This window comes from Solanum stenotomum, unplaced genomic scaffold, assembly GCF_019186545.1.
Source record: "Solanum stenotomum isolate F172 unplaced genomic scaffold, ASM1918654v1 scaffold9649, whole genome shotgun sequence".
NCBI lineage: Eukaryota > Viridiplantae > Streptophyta > Magnoliopsida > Solanales > Solanaceae > Solanum > Solanum stenotomum.
The window spans coordinates 82,748-99,755 of record NW_026037757.1 but is presented as its reverse complement, the minus strand read 5'-3'; the positions used below and the strand labels follow the sequence as shown (position 1 = coordinate 99,755).

General features: G+C 32.7%; 2 protein-coding genes across 3 annotated transcripts; both read left to right on the top strand.

Moving 5' to 3' along the window:
• Positions 1-944: 944 nt before the first annotated feature.
• On the top strand, positions 945-5,804 carry LOC125853159 (thioredoxin-like fold domain-containing protein MRL7L, chloroplastic). Its single transcript, XM_049532834.1, has 7 exons — positions 945-1,087; positions 3,084-3,279; positions 3,397-3,923; positions 4,787-4,868; positions 4,940-5,051; positions 5,149-5,280; positions 5,368-5,804. Exons 2-6 carry the CDS (start codon positions 3,088-3,090, stop codon positions 5,262-5,264), a joined length of 1,029 nt encoding a protein of 342 aa, XP_049388791.1. The 5' UTR covers positions 945-1,087; positions 3,084-3,087; the 3' UTR covers positions 5,265-5,280; positions 5,368-5,804.
• A 3,689-nt stretch (positions 5,805-9,493) lies between these two features.
• On the top strand, positions 9,494-14,105 carry LOC125853118 (WAT1-related protein At1g43650). Of its 2 annotated transcripts, XM_049532793.1 has the most exons (7): positions 9,494-9,708; positions 9,811-9,873; positions 11,987-12,103; positions 12,239-12,473; positions 13,230-13,388; positions 13,478-13,629; positions 13,897-14,105. In XM_049532793.1, the coding sequence occupies exons 1-7, from the start codon at positions 9,530-9,532 to the stop codon at positions 14,009-14,011; spliced, it is 1,020 nt and encodes a 339-aa protein (XP_049388750.1). In that variant the 5' UTR covers positions 9,494-9,529; the 3' UTR covers positions 14,012-14,105. The 2 variants fall into 2 exon arrangements, with proteins under 2 accessions (XP_049388750.1, XP_049388751.1); XM_049532794.1 differs by lacking the exon at positions 9,811-9,873.
• Positions 14,106-17,008: the final 2,903 nt, after the last annotated feature.

The following is a 17,008-nucleotide window of genomic DNA, read 5'->3' as shown; positions in this document are numbered from 1 at the left end:
TAAATTCTTATGCTTAATTAATTCTTTAGTTTGATTGATATCTATCTTAATTCGATCATTTATTCTTTTTTTAATACTTGGTTTATGCACAACTACAAAATATCAAATATTCTAATTAGATTAGATTAATATCAACGAATATTGCAGTGTCATTTTTTAAAGAGACGAATCTTTTTTTTTACAAAGATGGATAAATTCCAATTTCCATTTGGGATAATCATGAAAAAAGAGCTCTAAAGAATAAAGAGTCCATATTTGGCCCAATCATAATCCAATAATGGGCCTAAATCCTAGTCCGAACTCATGTGACTATAAAAGGGTAAAAATTTCACGAGCAGCCGGTTTTAACAAAACTATTTAATTTGTATCCAATTTTTTAAAATTTTAGCATATATACCTACTTTAGGCTTGAGAAAATCAACGATGAAGTTATGTACTATTGAAATTTAGTTATTTTTTATCGGATTTCTTTTTAAAATTTATACATATCAGTGAAGTGAAGTTCAAGAAATTGAACTTTAATTATGTATGACTGAATATATCTATGTACGACAAAAGTTCGATAAAAAAAAGGGCTAAAGTGAGGTACAATGACTGAATTTTAACTATATATAACTGAACTTCAAGCATGTATGATTGAAATTTAAGCAAGAATAATCGAAATTATGTAATAAATAACCAAAGATCAAGCAAACATGATTGAAGTGAGTGGTGGAGTGGTAAGTAGTCTGATTCGAATTTCCTAATTACAAAATCACCTTTGTTAGGGAGTATTTTACCAACTCTGCAAAAATTAATGAAATTCAACCACATATGACTACAATTTAACCCTTTTTCCTAATATAAATTAGGGTTCAATTAATTGGCAACAATTTACCAAATATATTTATAAACATATCAAATTGGGATGGAACTTGCTAATCATTGTAAACTAAGCCATTTTCTGTCAATATTTTATCTGATTGGTACTTCCATGCCATTATCTCAACAATAACAAAAAAAACTTAAAAGAAAAATTGGGGAAAAACTTTCACTTCACACTGACCTGTGGAGAAGTGAGAAGCTCAAGAAACACTAATCTGAACAAGTAAGAACTCTTTAGCTACTGAATTTATGTGCTTTAAACTCTCAATCTTTTCCTCTTTTTTCTTCAGCTATGCATAAATCTATTTGTGCTTTTCATATTTGTTGTGCATTTGCTTCTTGATATGGAACAACAATAACGACATAGTGTATGCAGACCTTACCCTGCCTCGTAGAGGTAGAGATGTTGTTTCCGGTAGACTCCTGGCTTAAATAAAGCAATTTGAACAAGGAATACATGGCTGTTGTGGTTTATAAATGGATTAGTCTTTAAGTGGAAAACTACTACATTGAATTTCTAAATCTCCAAGTATAGAGATAAGAATGATGAAGTAGGGGTCTTTTCTCCGAATGGTAACGGCGGGAACAAAGTTAGAGTTAAGATAGTCCAAGGGTGACAAGTTAGTGTATTGTTTTCATCGAAACTATAGGCGAGTAATTGGTGAGTGTAACTGGAAATGGATGAGAGCAATAACCTTGGATTTGTTTATTTAGTTAGTAATAGTAAATTAGTGGATTTCCTCATATGTTGGGGCTTAGGAGCAGGGATTCTAACTGCTGTCCGATTTATTGTTTTACCCTTATTAAGATTGAATATTAGCACTTCAAATAGGGATTTTGCAACTCTTTGGGACTGAAGCAACTTATTGAGAATGGTTGATTATCGTTTTCTGTGGTTGCTGATGCAGTCAAAAAGTTTCTTAATGTTATATAATAGGTGTAGTTAAGTTACGTCAGTAGGCTCATGTGGGCAGGATTTGCGAGTAATACTAGGATTAGTTCCAGTTAGCAAATGCTAGGTATAAGTGCTGCATCAGGATATGTCCTTGGGCCATCTCTAGTGCAACATGAAAACGAGTTGGCTTAATCAGATTCAGATACTAACAAACAGATCCAATGCTATTTCCTTGTCTACGATGTGGAATCCAGTCATTTTGCAAATTGATTAAAAAGATTCTTAAGATATGTGTTTTAATATCTAGGAGTTGTAAGATAGGTTCTTAAGGTTGGTAAGACTTCTACAAGACGTTCTATTTTTCCATAGAAATGTATTCGTTCAAGAAAGACCCAAAAAGAAGATAAAGTGGCGGACTAATAAAAAAATTGATTCATCATCTATAACATGTATCAATCTGGTGCTGGGTAATACCTATGATACTATGCAATTTGTGAGGCTAGATGTCCATCCAATATGCATGGGATTAGCCGCTTCAATGGGATCTTTTATCCTAGTAGGAGGAGAAGCAACTCTTCCAAAATCTCACTCAAAAGGTGCTAAGTTGGTATCCCATTCTAACTAAGGATTCTTGTGGTTCGAGAAGATCCAACTATAGGAGAACCAGGAATGGAGGGCTTTGCCAGAGACATGTCATGTGGGCATACCATGTACGAATCACGATGGACAGACGAGTGAAAGGCTACGTAGGGAATATGTTCTTTTGTGATGTTGAGAAAAAACTCAATTGTTGATAAAAATGAAGTTCCCATTTCTGATACAGTTTAGACACATCTCAATTTGAAACACTGGTGCATTTTGCTATTGGGTGGCAGCTATTCGGCCTATTCTTCAGTTGTACCAACTATTTGACATTGCACTTCTTCCCCTTTTGGTATTATTTGTGATCTTAGAGATGCTATTTGCATTTTCAGTTGTGCTTGTTGAGGAAATGAAGTCAACTGTTTCTCAGATACTAATACCTGAGGAATGACAAGGAATTCAAAGAAAATGCATAATCATTCCAAGCCTCATTCTAGAAATATGTTTTCTTATATTTGACCTTTAAACCAAGTGTTATTTGTCCTGCATAGGGTACATGATGAGTAAACACTGATAAAGAAGTCGGAAAAATGTGGGAAAAAAATAGAAGAGCTGATGTCCCTGTATTAAATTGGGAAAATGGGATAATTTCATGCCATAACTATTTTTTCTCTCCATTATCTTGTCTAGCTATTGCATGGAGTTTTTCTTATGTTAAGTGTCAATGCTTTTAATCTTTTAGAACAATGGAATTACAACACAGCCTAAGGCTGCAGCTTTTGGCCCCACCTTTACAAGAGAAATGCTTGAGAAACTTCCCTTCAGTGTTTGGAATTGTCCCACAAAGGAGAAACAAACTTAGAAGTTCTACTCTCTCTTCCTTGAAATTGAATAATTTTGGTCCATCAGTGCCAAAATTTTGGAGGTCCCAATTAATGGTATGCACATTTCTCCACTTCTATTCTTATTGTCTGAACATCACCATTGCCGTTAATCTGTATTACATGTTCATATTCTTCAAGATCCCTGTTTATGACAATGGACTATTGAAACAGGTTCATGGTCTCAGACAAAAGGGATCAAAAGTTTCGAAGCTAGAAGAGTTGCTCAAATTTGGCAATGGAGAGGAAGATGATGGAGATGCATCTGAATCTGATTCTGATGGAGGTCATAAGAGGGACGATTACTTTCATATGGATGAGGATGAAAGGCGGGAATGGAGGAGGAAGATAAGAGATGTCATTAAAATGTCTCCTGACGTTGAGGAAGAGGTAGATCCTGTTGAGAGAAGACAAAAGATGCAAAAGCTTTTGGCTGATTACCCTCTTGTTGTTGATGAGGAAGACCCTGATTGGCCAGAAGATGCTGATGGGCGAGGTTTTAACTTGGATCAATTCTTCAATAAAGTCAGTATCAAGAATGTTAAGAAAGATGACGATGAAAATGATGACGACAATGAATTAGTATGGCAAGATGATGATTATATTCGTCCAGTTAAGGACTTGACCACTGCAGAGTGGGAGGAGACTGTCTATAAGGACATCAGTCCTCTTATTGTTCTTGTTCATAATCGCTACAAAAGGTGATCTCACCACCCCTTTACATCTCTCATTAATGATGTAGCCTTTGACTTAGATATGAAATGCAGTTCTATCAGTTGTTAATTAGGGGCACTTGCTTTCGCTGCTATTTTTGTCATGTTTCTGTTGTATTTCTTGTCCATGTGCGTGAAAGTTAGAATCTACTTGCTTCTCTGAGAGTCTAGGTTATCTGCTGGCTGCATTTATGTGTCTAGCTTCTAGCCTTTTATTAAACAATCAAATTCTTATACTAAATGGTACTTTGCATATTCCCATCATTCACTAGGTTTCTTTAGTCTTCTCAGTACTAATATATACCTTTTGGAAATCTCTCCACCGATTCACAGTTAAGCCAGGAAAAAGGTCATATGTGCAATAAACTAAATTTAATTGGTGAGTTCTTTTTTTTTTAGAGTGCTCAAACAGTCCTTAAAAGCTTAGCGAAGAATGACACTAAGTTCTCTGTTTTTTCTGTTTTCGCTTTAATATTAGCTTCATAAATATCAATTATTTTGTGGAAGTGACCTGGTAAAACTTATTTTTTGAGAGTTTTTCCTTAAATCATTGAAAGACTTGGGATTCTAGAAACAACATTTCTTGAAGAGAGCAGCATAACTTGGTTCACAAATGACCATACATTTTTTATGATGACAAAATCTTTCCTGTATACTTCCTTCTCTTCCTTGAGAATTGAGATCATGTTCATTTGACAAAAAACAACTCTTTTCCTTTCTTTGAAGGGATTTTCCTATCATAAAAATTGGTTACTGGCTGAGCCTTAAAAACAGAAGCCTAAAGTAAGTTTTTGAGAAAGACGTATATGAAGGGTTGCAGTTATCTTATGAAAGCTGTGTATTATATGCAGGCCTAAGGAAAATGAAATGGTACGGGATGAATTGGAGAAGGCTATCCACATCATCTGGAATTGCAGGCTACCATCGCCAAGGGTTAGTTAAACCATTCAACTTTAACCAATTATATATTCCAAACACACTATTGATAGTCTTTTTCCCTTTAGTGTGTAGCAATTGATGCTGTTGTTGAAGTTGACTTGGTGTCTGCTTTGAAAGTCTCTGTTTTTCCCGAGCTCATCTTCACTAAAGCAGGGAAAATCTTGTACCGTGAGAAAGGTTATAGTCTATCTAATGAAACACTGCTTTTGACTTTTGTGGCTTGTCTCAAATCCTCATTCTATATCTAACTTTATTCACTGTTATCCTCGAGCAGTGAGCCGAACAGCAGATGAGCTGTCCAAAATGATGGCGTTCTTCTACTATGGAGCTGCCAAGCCACCTTGTCTCAGTGGCATCGAGAATTTTCAAGAACTAATACCTACAGTCTGAGCAAGAAATTATCATGGTAGATGAGTCTTCAGATCTATTTAAACTATGTTTTGATAGCTTCACCATATTCTGAATTGTCATGAACGTAAAACATATCCTACAGGTGCAACAATGAGTGTTGGCTGTATAATCAGTCACTAAGATGGCATCAGTGCTCTTGGTGGTGTTTCACCAGGTGAGAAGATGAGGTTCATTTTGCTCTCTTCAACATTTCAATAGGTGCATTGCTCGTTCCTTCGGTCCTTATGCTAGCGCAGCACCCTTATTCAGTATCAATACAGCAAACACTTATAATTGCAAGCAGCTTCAAGGTTGAAAATAGTTGCTACTGAAATGTCATGCTAGTCTATTGTTTGTTTGCGTATAATAGCTACATGGCGTCCCATTTGTGTAAATTCCCCCAACTTTTCGAGTACATAACTAGGCTAGGAAGTAAGGGGTTGTTTGGTTGCAGCTCGTTAGAGTAATGTATGGATTAGTTGTGCTGAATTTAGTTATTTCATCTTCTACCCTGCATAAAATAATGCCTAGATTGCCTCCTAACTTGTATAGTTCTGCAAGATTTTAAATTGGTAACCAAACAACATATTTGGTGTACTAAATTTTATACATAGCAACTATAATGCTACCAAACATAATACATACTAGTTATATTAGTTTTAATACATGAATAATTCACTTCCAAATCAACAATCAAACGACCCCTATAAGTTGAGTAAAATTTCTATGTGCTGTGGATGTCTAATGTCATTCATATTAATCAAGACCACTTGTATGTATATATGTTTATCTTTTCCCACTTTAATAAAAGCAGTACTTTTCTGAAATTAAGAAAAAAATATCAAAGCATATTCAATGTGTCGACAAGATATTAGGGCCTTTGAGTACCTAAAAGAATCATATCCATACCAAAAAGTTTGTCTCCAAACTAGACATATATGAAATCAACTTTACAACTAAGATACGTAGTCACTAAATCCATGCCACTAATTTCCATGTGGCAAAGAATCAAATTTATGTATTTAACTTCTATTACTATATTAATAACTAATCACCAAGAATGATTTAGAACATTGAGACAAAAATTGCTAAGATTCAAGAATCTAAATTTTGCTTCAAATGTTAAGACATGTTCTCTTCACTCTCAACCTCTTCGAGTTGTTATTAAAGATTGTAAATATTTGTTAGAAGTGGACAAAGACGATTTTAAACATATTTGGAAGGAGGCAAACCATTATGCTGATGTTGATTTTCTAGCGAATGAAAACATATAAAAAGAAATTGGTTAATTTGTGAAATCTTAACATTTTCCAATGTATCAAGAAAAAAAAAATCAACTACATTTTTGTCAAATCTTAAAGATACCCATTTTTGTTCAAGTCTAAAATTGCACCCATGTGGTTACCTTTTTATATGTGAACTCAATAGTTCACCCTATCTGAGACCTTAAATACAGATACCATATATTGAAGGTTAGAGAGAAATAATTATTTTTTTCACCGCGTATTAATAAAAAAATTATTAGAACATAATTTTTTTCACTTATTTCCCACCAAATAAGCTCATAGAGAAAATGCTGAACACAATTAATTCTTATTGAAATAGTGAAAAACTTTCTAATTTTTTTCGTATGAAATTAGTATTTGTTCACCATTTTAATCAAAATATCGGTGGATATAGGCATATTTTAACATTCTTCAGAGAAAAATTTTAGTTGAAAACTAGTGATTTTCTTAGTAGTGACGTATGTTTTTATGCTTACTGATTTTCCATGATTTCGATATGATAATAAAGTGAATAGGACGTCCATACCTTTCTTTTATTTTAGTCCTTTAAAGTGTTTGGAATATATTTTGGTAAATCTATTGGAAGAAGGTTAGTATAGTTGTTATCCAATGTGGCATACTAGACTAGCAACTAGTTACTTAGTAAACTAATACTCCATTGTTTAAGAGATTGTACTTATAAAGTTCCATAGAACCTTTTATTTTGAGATAAAAAATTGCAATTAAGCATGTTCATTTAGTTTACAAAATATGTACAAGATAGATGGAAAATATATATTTTAGGAAAAAGACTCAAATATGTCATCAAATTTTAAGAAAAAGTTTATCTATATCATTTTCGTTTAAAAAAATATTCATTCATACCATTATTTTATTAACTTTATTAAAAATCCCCCCCNCCCCCCCCCCCCCCCCTCCTCCTAGAAACGTGTTTCTTTTAAGTTGACGTGTGTAGCGAAATATATTTCCCTCATTCATACTATATGTGCCATTACAGTTTAATCAATCCTATAATGATGACAAAGGTATAATGATAAGTTAAATAATTAATTTAATGGAGTGAATATATACATTTTTATTTAGTAAAATGTTATTGTATATTCACACATTTAATATATATTCATTGATATGTTATAAACATCTAGGATAAATTTTTAGCGACAATAAATATGCATATTAGCAAAGAATGTTAAAGTATTATTGATATTAATTTATAATTGTGATTAGATTCAATGTTGCTATAGACTTTAATGATATTAATAAGGAATTTTAAAATATAATTATCATTAGTAATTGCCTCTTAAAAATATATTTAACGGCAATTCGAAGTTGTAGCATTAGTGCGCTGCACTCTCAACATGTTGAATCAGTACACATTGCCTAGCTTTTATGATGACGTCGCTCAAATGTATTAAGTATATTTCAACCAAAGAATTATGGTTCGGGAGAAATGAATTTCTAGCTTTTTTATATGTTATTAAAAGGTTTTATGGCTTTATTACAAGATATCTTTAATTTTTATATATATACATAAGTGATGTGAAAAAAATTATATTTTTTGTTTCAAATTATAAAAGGGCAAGATATCTTGACATATAATGCAATTTACTTGATCAAGTAGACGACTGAAGTTCATGTCGGTATAACATTATAATGTATGATTTGGTCTTAAGTTCATACAAATTTATCTTTTAGACTATGCTATATTGAGCCTCAAATTAAAGCGTATGAACCATGTGAACTTGAGTTATATGTTATATAAAATTTCTCACTTTTCTCATGTAGAATTTGCCTCAGGTATGATGTGAACCAAATCTTCGAAAATTAGTCAATCTAAAAGATCTGTCAATCCTGCCTGATCCGCCGTGCAAACCACATCTTCAGGAGATAGCCAGCGTGCAAATTACTGATAAAGATTTTGTTGATTTGCAAATTTATGAGAATTCAAGTACTAATGAGGAAGATATTTTTGTTGAAAAATAGGTGTCATAGGGGTGGAATCAAACATAGGCGACTATTTTCTTCCCCTTTTAAATAGTAGACCTATATATATATATATATATATAACTACTCCCTTTCATTTGGTTCCTCGAATCACAAAAGAAGCATTTAAGTGAGAAATATAATTAGTGATTTTGAGCGAGTTTTCACTAAGAACAATTGAAATAGCAATAACATATTTAATGTAATTTTTAAAGTGAAATATATGAAGCATATATAATTATAAGCATATCTTATTATTTTTACTTAATATGCAAAGCATGTAATTATAAGCAGATCTTATTATCTTTACATTTTTAAAGTAAAAAGGATGTTTTCTGATTTCTATAATTCCTCGGCTCTAATAGAGCATTTAAAGCAAATTTGAAAAATAAATATAGTAGTGCAAAAAAAAAAAACATATAAATTAAAAGAACAATACTATAAGGACACTTGTTTAGAATAAGTGATATTATATTGAGCTTTACATATTGTAAAATATGATACTTAGACATAACTTAATATTATAAACTAGTTCATAAAATGAGAATTGTCCAAGAACATATAAAGAGTTCAAATGCACACCTTATTATCCTAAACACATATTTTTGAACTTAATTCAATAGGGTTTTTTCATGTAATGCCAAAATGATAGAAGTTAGTGATAAATTAGTGTATCTTGCATTATGATTACATTTTTTACCCAAAAAAAATCAACTTTTGTAAGAGGTTGAACAATTTTATGTCTAGCATTCTTCTATAAAGATAGATAATATTAAAGGTTCTCTACAGTACTATATCCACAAACAAAGTTAAAGAAAACTTTAGTCGTCATGTTTATTGAGAAATGTCCAATCTTGAAAGAGAATATGTATGTGAACCACACACTTCCTTGTACATTTTTTTAAAATAAAAGGAGATTAGAAGCATAAAAAATATTGACAAGAATTGTATCATCAACAAGAGATAAACTATATTAGGAAAAAAAGAAAAAACACTATGGTTTTGAAGAAATATCAACCCTACTTGGCAATGCTTTTTATACAAATATTATATGCAGGCATGGCTTTGTTCTCTAAAGCTTCTATCTCCAATGGCATGAACCCTTACGTATTTGTTGTTTATCGACAAGCATTTGCAACCCTATCCTTGGCTCCCTTCGCGATTTTCCTCGAAAGGTCTTCAAATTTTCATATTCTATATGTATATATATAGCTAATTTATATATATACACATTTGAATCTTAGGCTAATATGTTTGTTATGTTCTTTGATTTGCAGTAGCAAGACGACTTCTCTTTCATTCACCTTACTAGTGAAAATATTCTTTATATCCTTATTTGGGTATGGATCGATCTCTTTTCTTATTGTCTATATATATGCATGTATGATGAGGTATAAATATGAAGTAAAATGTAGAGCCGTCAATATGGGCTAGTCCCGTTGGGCTGGGTTGGTCTATCCCGTGATTTGATAGGGCTGAGCTACGATTTTTGGAGCCCATTTAAAAAAGGGCTTTTTAGCCCGGCCTGAATAAGTCTGCCGATTTGTGGGCTTGACAAATATAGATAGGGCCGGCTCGTGGGCCAAATAACAATTAATTAAAAAATAAAATAGAGTATTAAAAATAACAAGAGTCTAAACTCAATATCTGTTTAAAGTTTGAAATATTACAATTTAAATACAAATTATGTTTATAAAATAAAAATTCCCTAAAATTTCTAGGGAATCATTACATAAGTCATAGCCTATGGAATATTGTCATAGTTTTTGTATTTTATTATGTTCATTGAAAAACAATTAGGTTAATATTTCTATTTAGCTATTTATGCTTTTACTTGAAATCAAACTTAATAAATATTATTAAGATAATTTTATTTGTGTATTTGATTAACAAATAGTAACACTAACACCATATAATATTGTCTTGTCGATATTTATGATAATATTATTAAATTATAATTTAATTTAAAAAATTATTTTAAGAAAAGAAGACTGGCCCGGAAAAGCCCGTAGCCCACGTACTTGTGGGCTGGACCGACCATTTTCTGGCCCACACAAAAAATGGGCTAGCCCAGCCTGGCCCGTCAAATTTCAAAGCCTGTATGGGTTGACTCGGATGGAGCAGGCTAGCCCATATTGACAACTCTAGTAAAATGTGTAGCATCCACAAAAGTTGTGTAAAATTGAGTCATCAGTTGATTCAAAATGAACGTTATCTTATTATATGTATATATTTCAAATATTCTTTATATATATAGTTTATGTTGAAAGTAATGGATTCAGTNTTACTAGTGAAAATATTCTTTATATCCTTATTTGGGTATGGATCGATCTCTTTTCTTATTGTCTATATATATGCATGTATGATGAGGTATAAATATGAAGTAAAATGTAGAGCCGTCAATATGGGCTAGTCCCGTTGGGCTGGCCTGGCCTATCCCGTGATTTGATAGGGCTGAGCTACGATTTTTGAAGCCCATTTCAAAAAGGGTTTTTTAGCCCAGCCTGAATAAGTCTGCCGATTTGTGGGCTTGACAAATATAGATAGGGCCGGCCCGTGGGCCAAATAAAAATTAATTAAAAAACAAAATAGAATATTAAAAATAACAAGAGTCTAAATTAAATATCTGTTTAAAGTTTGAAATATTACAATTTAAATACAAATTATGTTTATAAAATATGTACTACATAAAATAAAAATTCCCTAAAATTTCTAGGGAATCACTACATAAGTCATAGTCTATGGAATATTGTCATAGTTTTTGTATTTTATTATGTTCATTGAAAAACAATTAGGTTAATATTTCTATTTAGCTATTTATGCTTTTACTTGAAATCAAACTTAATAAATATTATTAAGATAATTTTATTTGTGTATTTGATTAACAAATAGTAACACTAACACTATGTAATATTGTCTTGTCGACATTTATTATAATATTATTAAATTATAATTTAATTTAAAAAATTATTAAAAAAATTATTTTAAGAAAAGAGGGTTGGCCCGGAAAAGCCCGTAGCCCACGTACTTGTGGGCTGGACCGACCATTTTCTGGCCCACACAAAAAATGGGCTAGCCCGGCCTAGCCCGTCAAATTTCAAAGTTTGTATGAGTTTGCTCGGATGGAGTAGGCCAGCCCATATTAATAGCTCTAGTAAAATGTGTAGCATCCACAAGAGTTGTGTAAAATTGAGTCATCAGTTGATTCAGAATGAACGTTATCTTATTATATGTATATATTTCAAATATTCTTTATATGTATATAGTTTATGTTGAAAGTAATGGATTCAGTTGAACTCATAGGATCAGATGTACGTATATTCTCCTCTAAGTGTTCTATATATAGAAGTTATAATACTTACACTAATAGTATTAAAACTTTATACTATGGTTGTTGGGACTAGATTTTTTGTTGACCAAGTTGTGTTATAAATATGTGAAATTAATTTTCAGGATTACATTGAGCTTGGATCTATGCTATATTTCATTAAGTTACATATCGGCAACATTTGCATCTGCAAGCACTAACACAATCCCTGTTATTACCTTCATTTTGGCTTTTTGCTTCGGGTACGTACGTAATTTTTAGAAAATTTACTAATTTATGGAGCGACCTGAACAATGAGAATTCATATGACCGACTTCAATTGAGAATTTGTGTTGTTATGAAATATTAATTGTGTACTTTTTTTTATGATATTTAAGGATGGAGAGCATTTGTTACAAGCAAAGGCATGGAATAGCTAAGATTATGGGTGCAATTGTGTGTGCTGCTGGGGCTTTAATATATGCTTTTGTAAATGGACCTCCTCTATATCTAGAAAGCCACAAAAAAGTAGATTATCAAACTTCAATTGGCACCTCTAAAGGGGAATGGATTAAAGGTTCTCTCATCATGTTTTTAGCCAACACAATGTGGTCATTGTGGCTTATTCTCCAGGTTTATTCCTACACTTATCTACCACCCAAGAGAAAAGTTCCGATCATAAATTTCAAAAGTCTTTTTTTTTCTTTGTTAAACTTTATGTCTGGTCAAATACTGATATATAAATTGAGACAAAGGAAACGATTAAACACATACATTGGGACCATAAATGTGTTCTTTTTAACTTGGTCTCAATATCTATGTCTTTCAACTTTAGATCTGTACAAGTAAACACTTAAATTTGTATAAAATTGAACAAGTAGATCGACACACACGCACATGCACCCTATGTGGGGTCTCACAAGAATTGTCACATAGGAAGTGTGTGCTTAATTGTTTTTCTTGTACACATCTAAAATTGAAGGACATAGATATATATATATATGAGCTGAGTCAAAGTTAAAGTGTATGTTTATGTTCTATGCCTTATAGAAAATTGTGGTTATAAATATAACTAAAGGAAATGACAGATTTAAGTAGTTAACTTAACTACTTAATAGACAAACGAGAACACACATAAAAAAAAAAGTGTCTAACTGAAATACTTCATTAGCAGTTGAAGCGTTCTAGTGAAACCAAACAAAATTTGAGTATCTAAATGAAATGGAAATATCCTAACAAGACTGATTATGTAATAATAAAATAAGCCTATAATCAATTCATAGAACTTAAAACTAGCTAGTATGAACCATATATTGTGGCACATTATGCTAAAAATTAAAGGCTCATTATATATGAAATTAAAATATAGCTCAATTTATTTTGTAACAGGGTCCAATTATGAAAGAATATCCAGCAAAATTAAGGCTTACAACTCTTCAATGCTTCTTTAGCTGCATTCAATCAGCAATTTGGGCTATTTCAGTAAAGAGGGACATTGCTGCATGGAAATTAGGTTTCAATTTCAATCTTCTCGCAGTGGCTTATTGTGTAAGAACATTTAATTTAATTTAATTCCAATTTTTTTTAAATAATATTTTTTTATATGATTTATACTCAATTTTATTAAAAATTGACAGGGTGTGATGGTCACTGGGGTGTCATATTGGCTAATAGCATGGGTAATTGACATAAAAGGACCAGTTTTTACTGCTATATTTACTCCAGTATCTCTAATATTTACTGCCTTCTTTTCATCTATCTTTTGGAAGGAGACTCCTCATTTGGGAAGGTATTACCCACGTCTTTTATTGTTTAACTACAAAATTTGTCATGTCGCGAATTCCTATTTCTTTAGACAAATGTCATTATTGAGTTATAGAAAAATTGATGAATTCCTCTATTTAAGTCATTGTTAGAGAATCCACATTTTGGGAAAGAAATAGCTAGTCTAAAAATTAAATATTGTATCCCCTATACAGCTATACTATAAGTAGCACTAATTTTATAATTTAATTATAAAGTGGGTTATTATCTAATGGTTTGCTAATATTGACAGTGTTTGTGGAGCAATATTGCTAGTGATGGGACTTTATGGTGTTTTGTGGGGTAAACAAAAAGAAGCAGAATGCAAAAAGACAAGTCAATACAATGGAGAAATTACCAACATATAGCAAAGGAAAATGAATTGATATGCATTATTAAGATAATAATAATTAATAATTGTAGAAATTAAAGTTCTCTTTTGTGTTATTTTTTCATTGTTCAAATGAGTGGTAATTGTTGATTCTATTTTGGTTTTGTACTATGATAAGAACAAGCACTAGAAAATACTATGTGTCATGTTTTTAGGGATAAGAAATCAATTTAAGCTTTGGTTTGGTTAATGTATGAGTGGTTGGTTTGAGCTCTATTAAGTATAAAGTTTTGGTTTAATTTTAATTTTTTTTTTATATTACTCATAGTCTAATATACATACATTGTTAGAAGTTCTATTATTGGTGAATAATAGATTAAAACGAGATAATCTTTTTTATTCAACACTTCACGAAAAACAATATCAAGAAAATTACACTTGCGATATATTGAGAGAAAATATTTACGTCAAGTAATCTTATATAAAATATTATATGTACATAGGAGTGGCAAATGAGCGGGTCGAGTCGAATATGAGTCGACAAAAAACGAGTTAAATAATAATGGATAAAATACTGTACTCAACTCATATTTTAAATGGGTAAAAACGAGTTACCCAATGGATACCCATATTTACCCATATTATTATAGAGATCATGTTAAAAGCTTCAAAAGCAAAAAATACTCTTCATGTGACATCTCGCAAGTTGATAACTAGGAAGAAGCTTAAAAATTGGAAATAGTCATTTTTGGAAAGACTTTTAAAAATCTGGAAAATTTGGTTAAGTATGGGAAAAAGGTGAGTTTTTGGCCAACTTTGAATAGTCATAACTCCTATCTCAGGGTGAGTTAGGTGTAGTTCCAGTTATGTTTGAAAATCCCTTGGAATGATCTTTCCAACTCCGCCGAGTTTGCTCGATTCCGAGTTCGTATGAGTGAGTTATGCCCTTTGGAAGTTGGGCTAATGGCAGGGCGCAGTTAACCCGATTTTGTAAGGGTATTTTGGTCTTTTCCCTAACCTTTTATTTTGGTCGTAGTAAGGTGTTAGACTGATTTTAAATCAGTTTTTCCTTTTGTTTAAAAGAGTGAGAGTAAGGGTTTGTGAGTGAAGAGGAGAAGAAGAGGAGAAAGAGAAGAGCAAGCAAGGATTTAATCGTGGATATCGTCGGGGGTGATCCCTAATTAAGGTATGTGAGATCATAGTGTTGGGTTGGTCCCTTCCCCCACACACCAAACTCGTTTTAATTCCGAGAAAAGATTGCTTGTGTTTGTTGAAGTTGTTGGTTGTGTTGTTGAAGTTCCTTGTTGTCTTGATACATGTTTCCGGTTGTAATTTCGAGTTGAATCCATTGTATCTTAAGGGTATTTATGATTTTAAGTGTTTGGGGCTGGAAACTTTGACGTTAAGAGGGTTTAGAGTTGGTAGCAAGAAGGAGAAAAGTCGGGCAGCTTGCATGAAACAAGTCTGCGTCGCGGACTTGTTCCCTCTGTGAACAAATCTGCTCCGCGTCGCGGACAGGACGCGGACTTCACTGTTTCAAAAATTAAATTTCGTAATTTTTCTTAAGTTTAGCGGTCCTAAATCATTCCTAAACATCATGAGGTCTTTCCAAACACAAATCATGAATCCTTGAATCCATAATTCAATTCAAGAAAGTTAGGATCAAAGTCAAGTCAAGTAAAGAGTATAGAGTTTCAAGTCAAGTAAAGAGTATAGAGTTTCAAGTCAAGTAAAGAGTATCGAGTTTCAAGTTAAGCCAAGAGTATAGAGTCAAGTTCATTTCTCAAAAGTCATTAGGGAACTAAGTATTCCCAAAGAAGTTTTTAAATGTTTTCACATTTGAGCAAGAAAAGGAACATCGATTCCAAAAGAGATTTTAAGCTAAGCTTTGAGCAATTATCTCAAACTAAAGAAAGATGTGTTTAAAACACTTATGAGCCAAAGTATTTTTGGGAGTAGTATTGAGCACCAAATTGGGGAAGCGAGTTCATTTAACTCAACTCTCCATAAGAACCATGTAGCCAAACATGAGACTTAACGGGTCATTATTTTTAGATGATCACGTAAGATTAAGCTAGTGGATCCACTAAGTAAAGTAAGGTCCTATATCACGGCAGTATAGGATGGTCCTTGGGCAACGTGAGGTAAAACGTTGTATCATCACTAGGGCTCATAGTGGTGGTTGTTGGTTAAAGAATCTCCTACAAAAGTTATACTACTTTTATATAAGTAAAGTGGAATTTGTTATTGTTTTATCATTAACGAGCTAAGTTGTTTACACTATTTTACAAGCTATTTATATATTGCATGTGTCTTATTGCTTTATATTAAGTTCGGTTATTCATGAGTCGAACAGAGCCAAGGTATGTGTTCTCTTGTACTCCTTTCAAGCTTAAGTTGTTGTTTGGCTTTCCAGCTCACATACTCGTACATTCAATGTATTAATGCCAGTTGGCCTGCATCTTATTATTTTGCAGACGCAGGTACCCAGGATCAACATCCAGCACGCCGTTGATCCAGCTGAGCACTCTAGAGTCGGTGGTAAGCCTCCTTGCCTTCCGAAGGACCCTGTTATTTTGTGTTCTAAGTTTTTGTTTTATTAGGATGTTGCGGGGTCTGTCCCAACATCCATCTCAATATTTTTAGAGGCTTCATAGACAGTCAGTCAGTTAGTATTGAGTCTCTCATCTATGTATATATGTAAATATTCTATTTTGAGACGAGTTGTCTTTTGGCATGTTATGCATCAGTTAGGTTGTTTTATAACCTTTCATTGCATTGAGTTATTCTGTTGAGTTAAGTTTTCGCTGAGTTAAGAAAGTCAGGCCAAGGGTTAGCTTGGGGGCCAGCAATGGTCTTCAAGGGCCGGCCACGTCCAGGGTGTAGACTCGGGGCGTGACACTTCACCCCCCACCCCCACCCCCAGAAAAAAATACTTAGAACTTTTTAAATTTAACCTACCCACCCGCACCCACAACTCCAACACCTCAAAAATTATTATTTTTTTACTACTCCGATCCCCCTTCCCCCATCC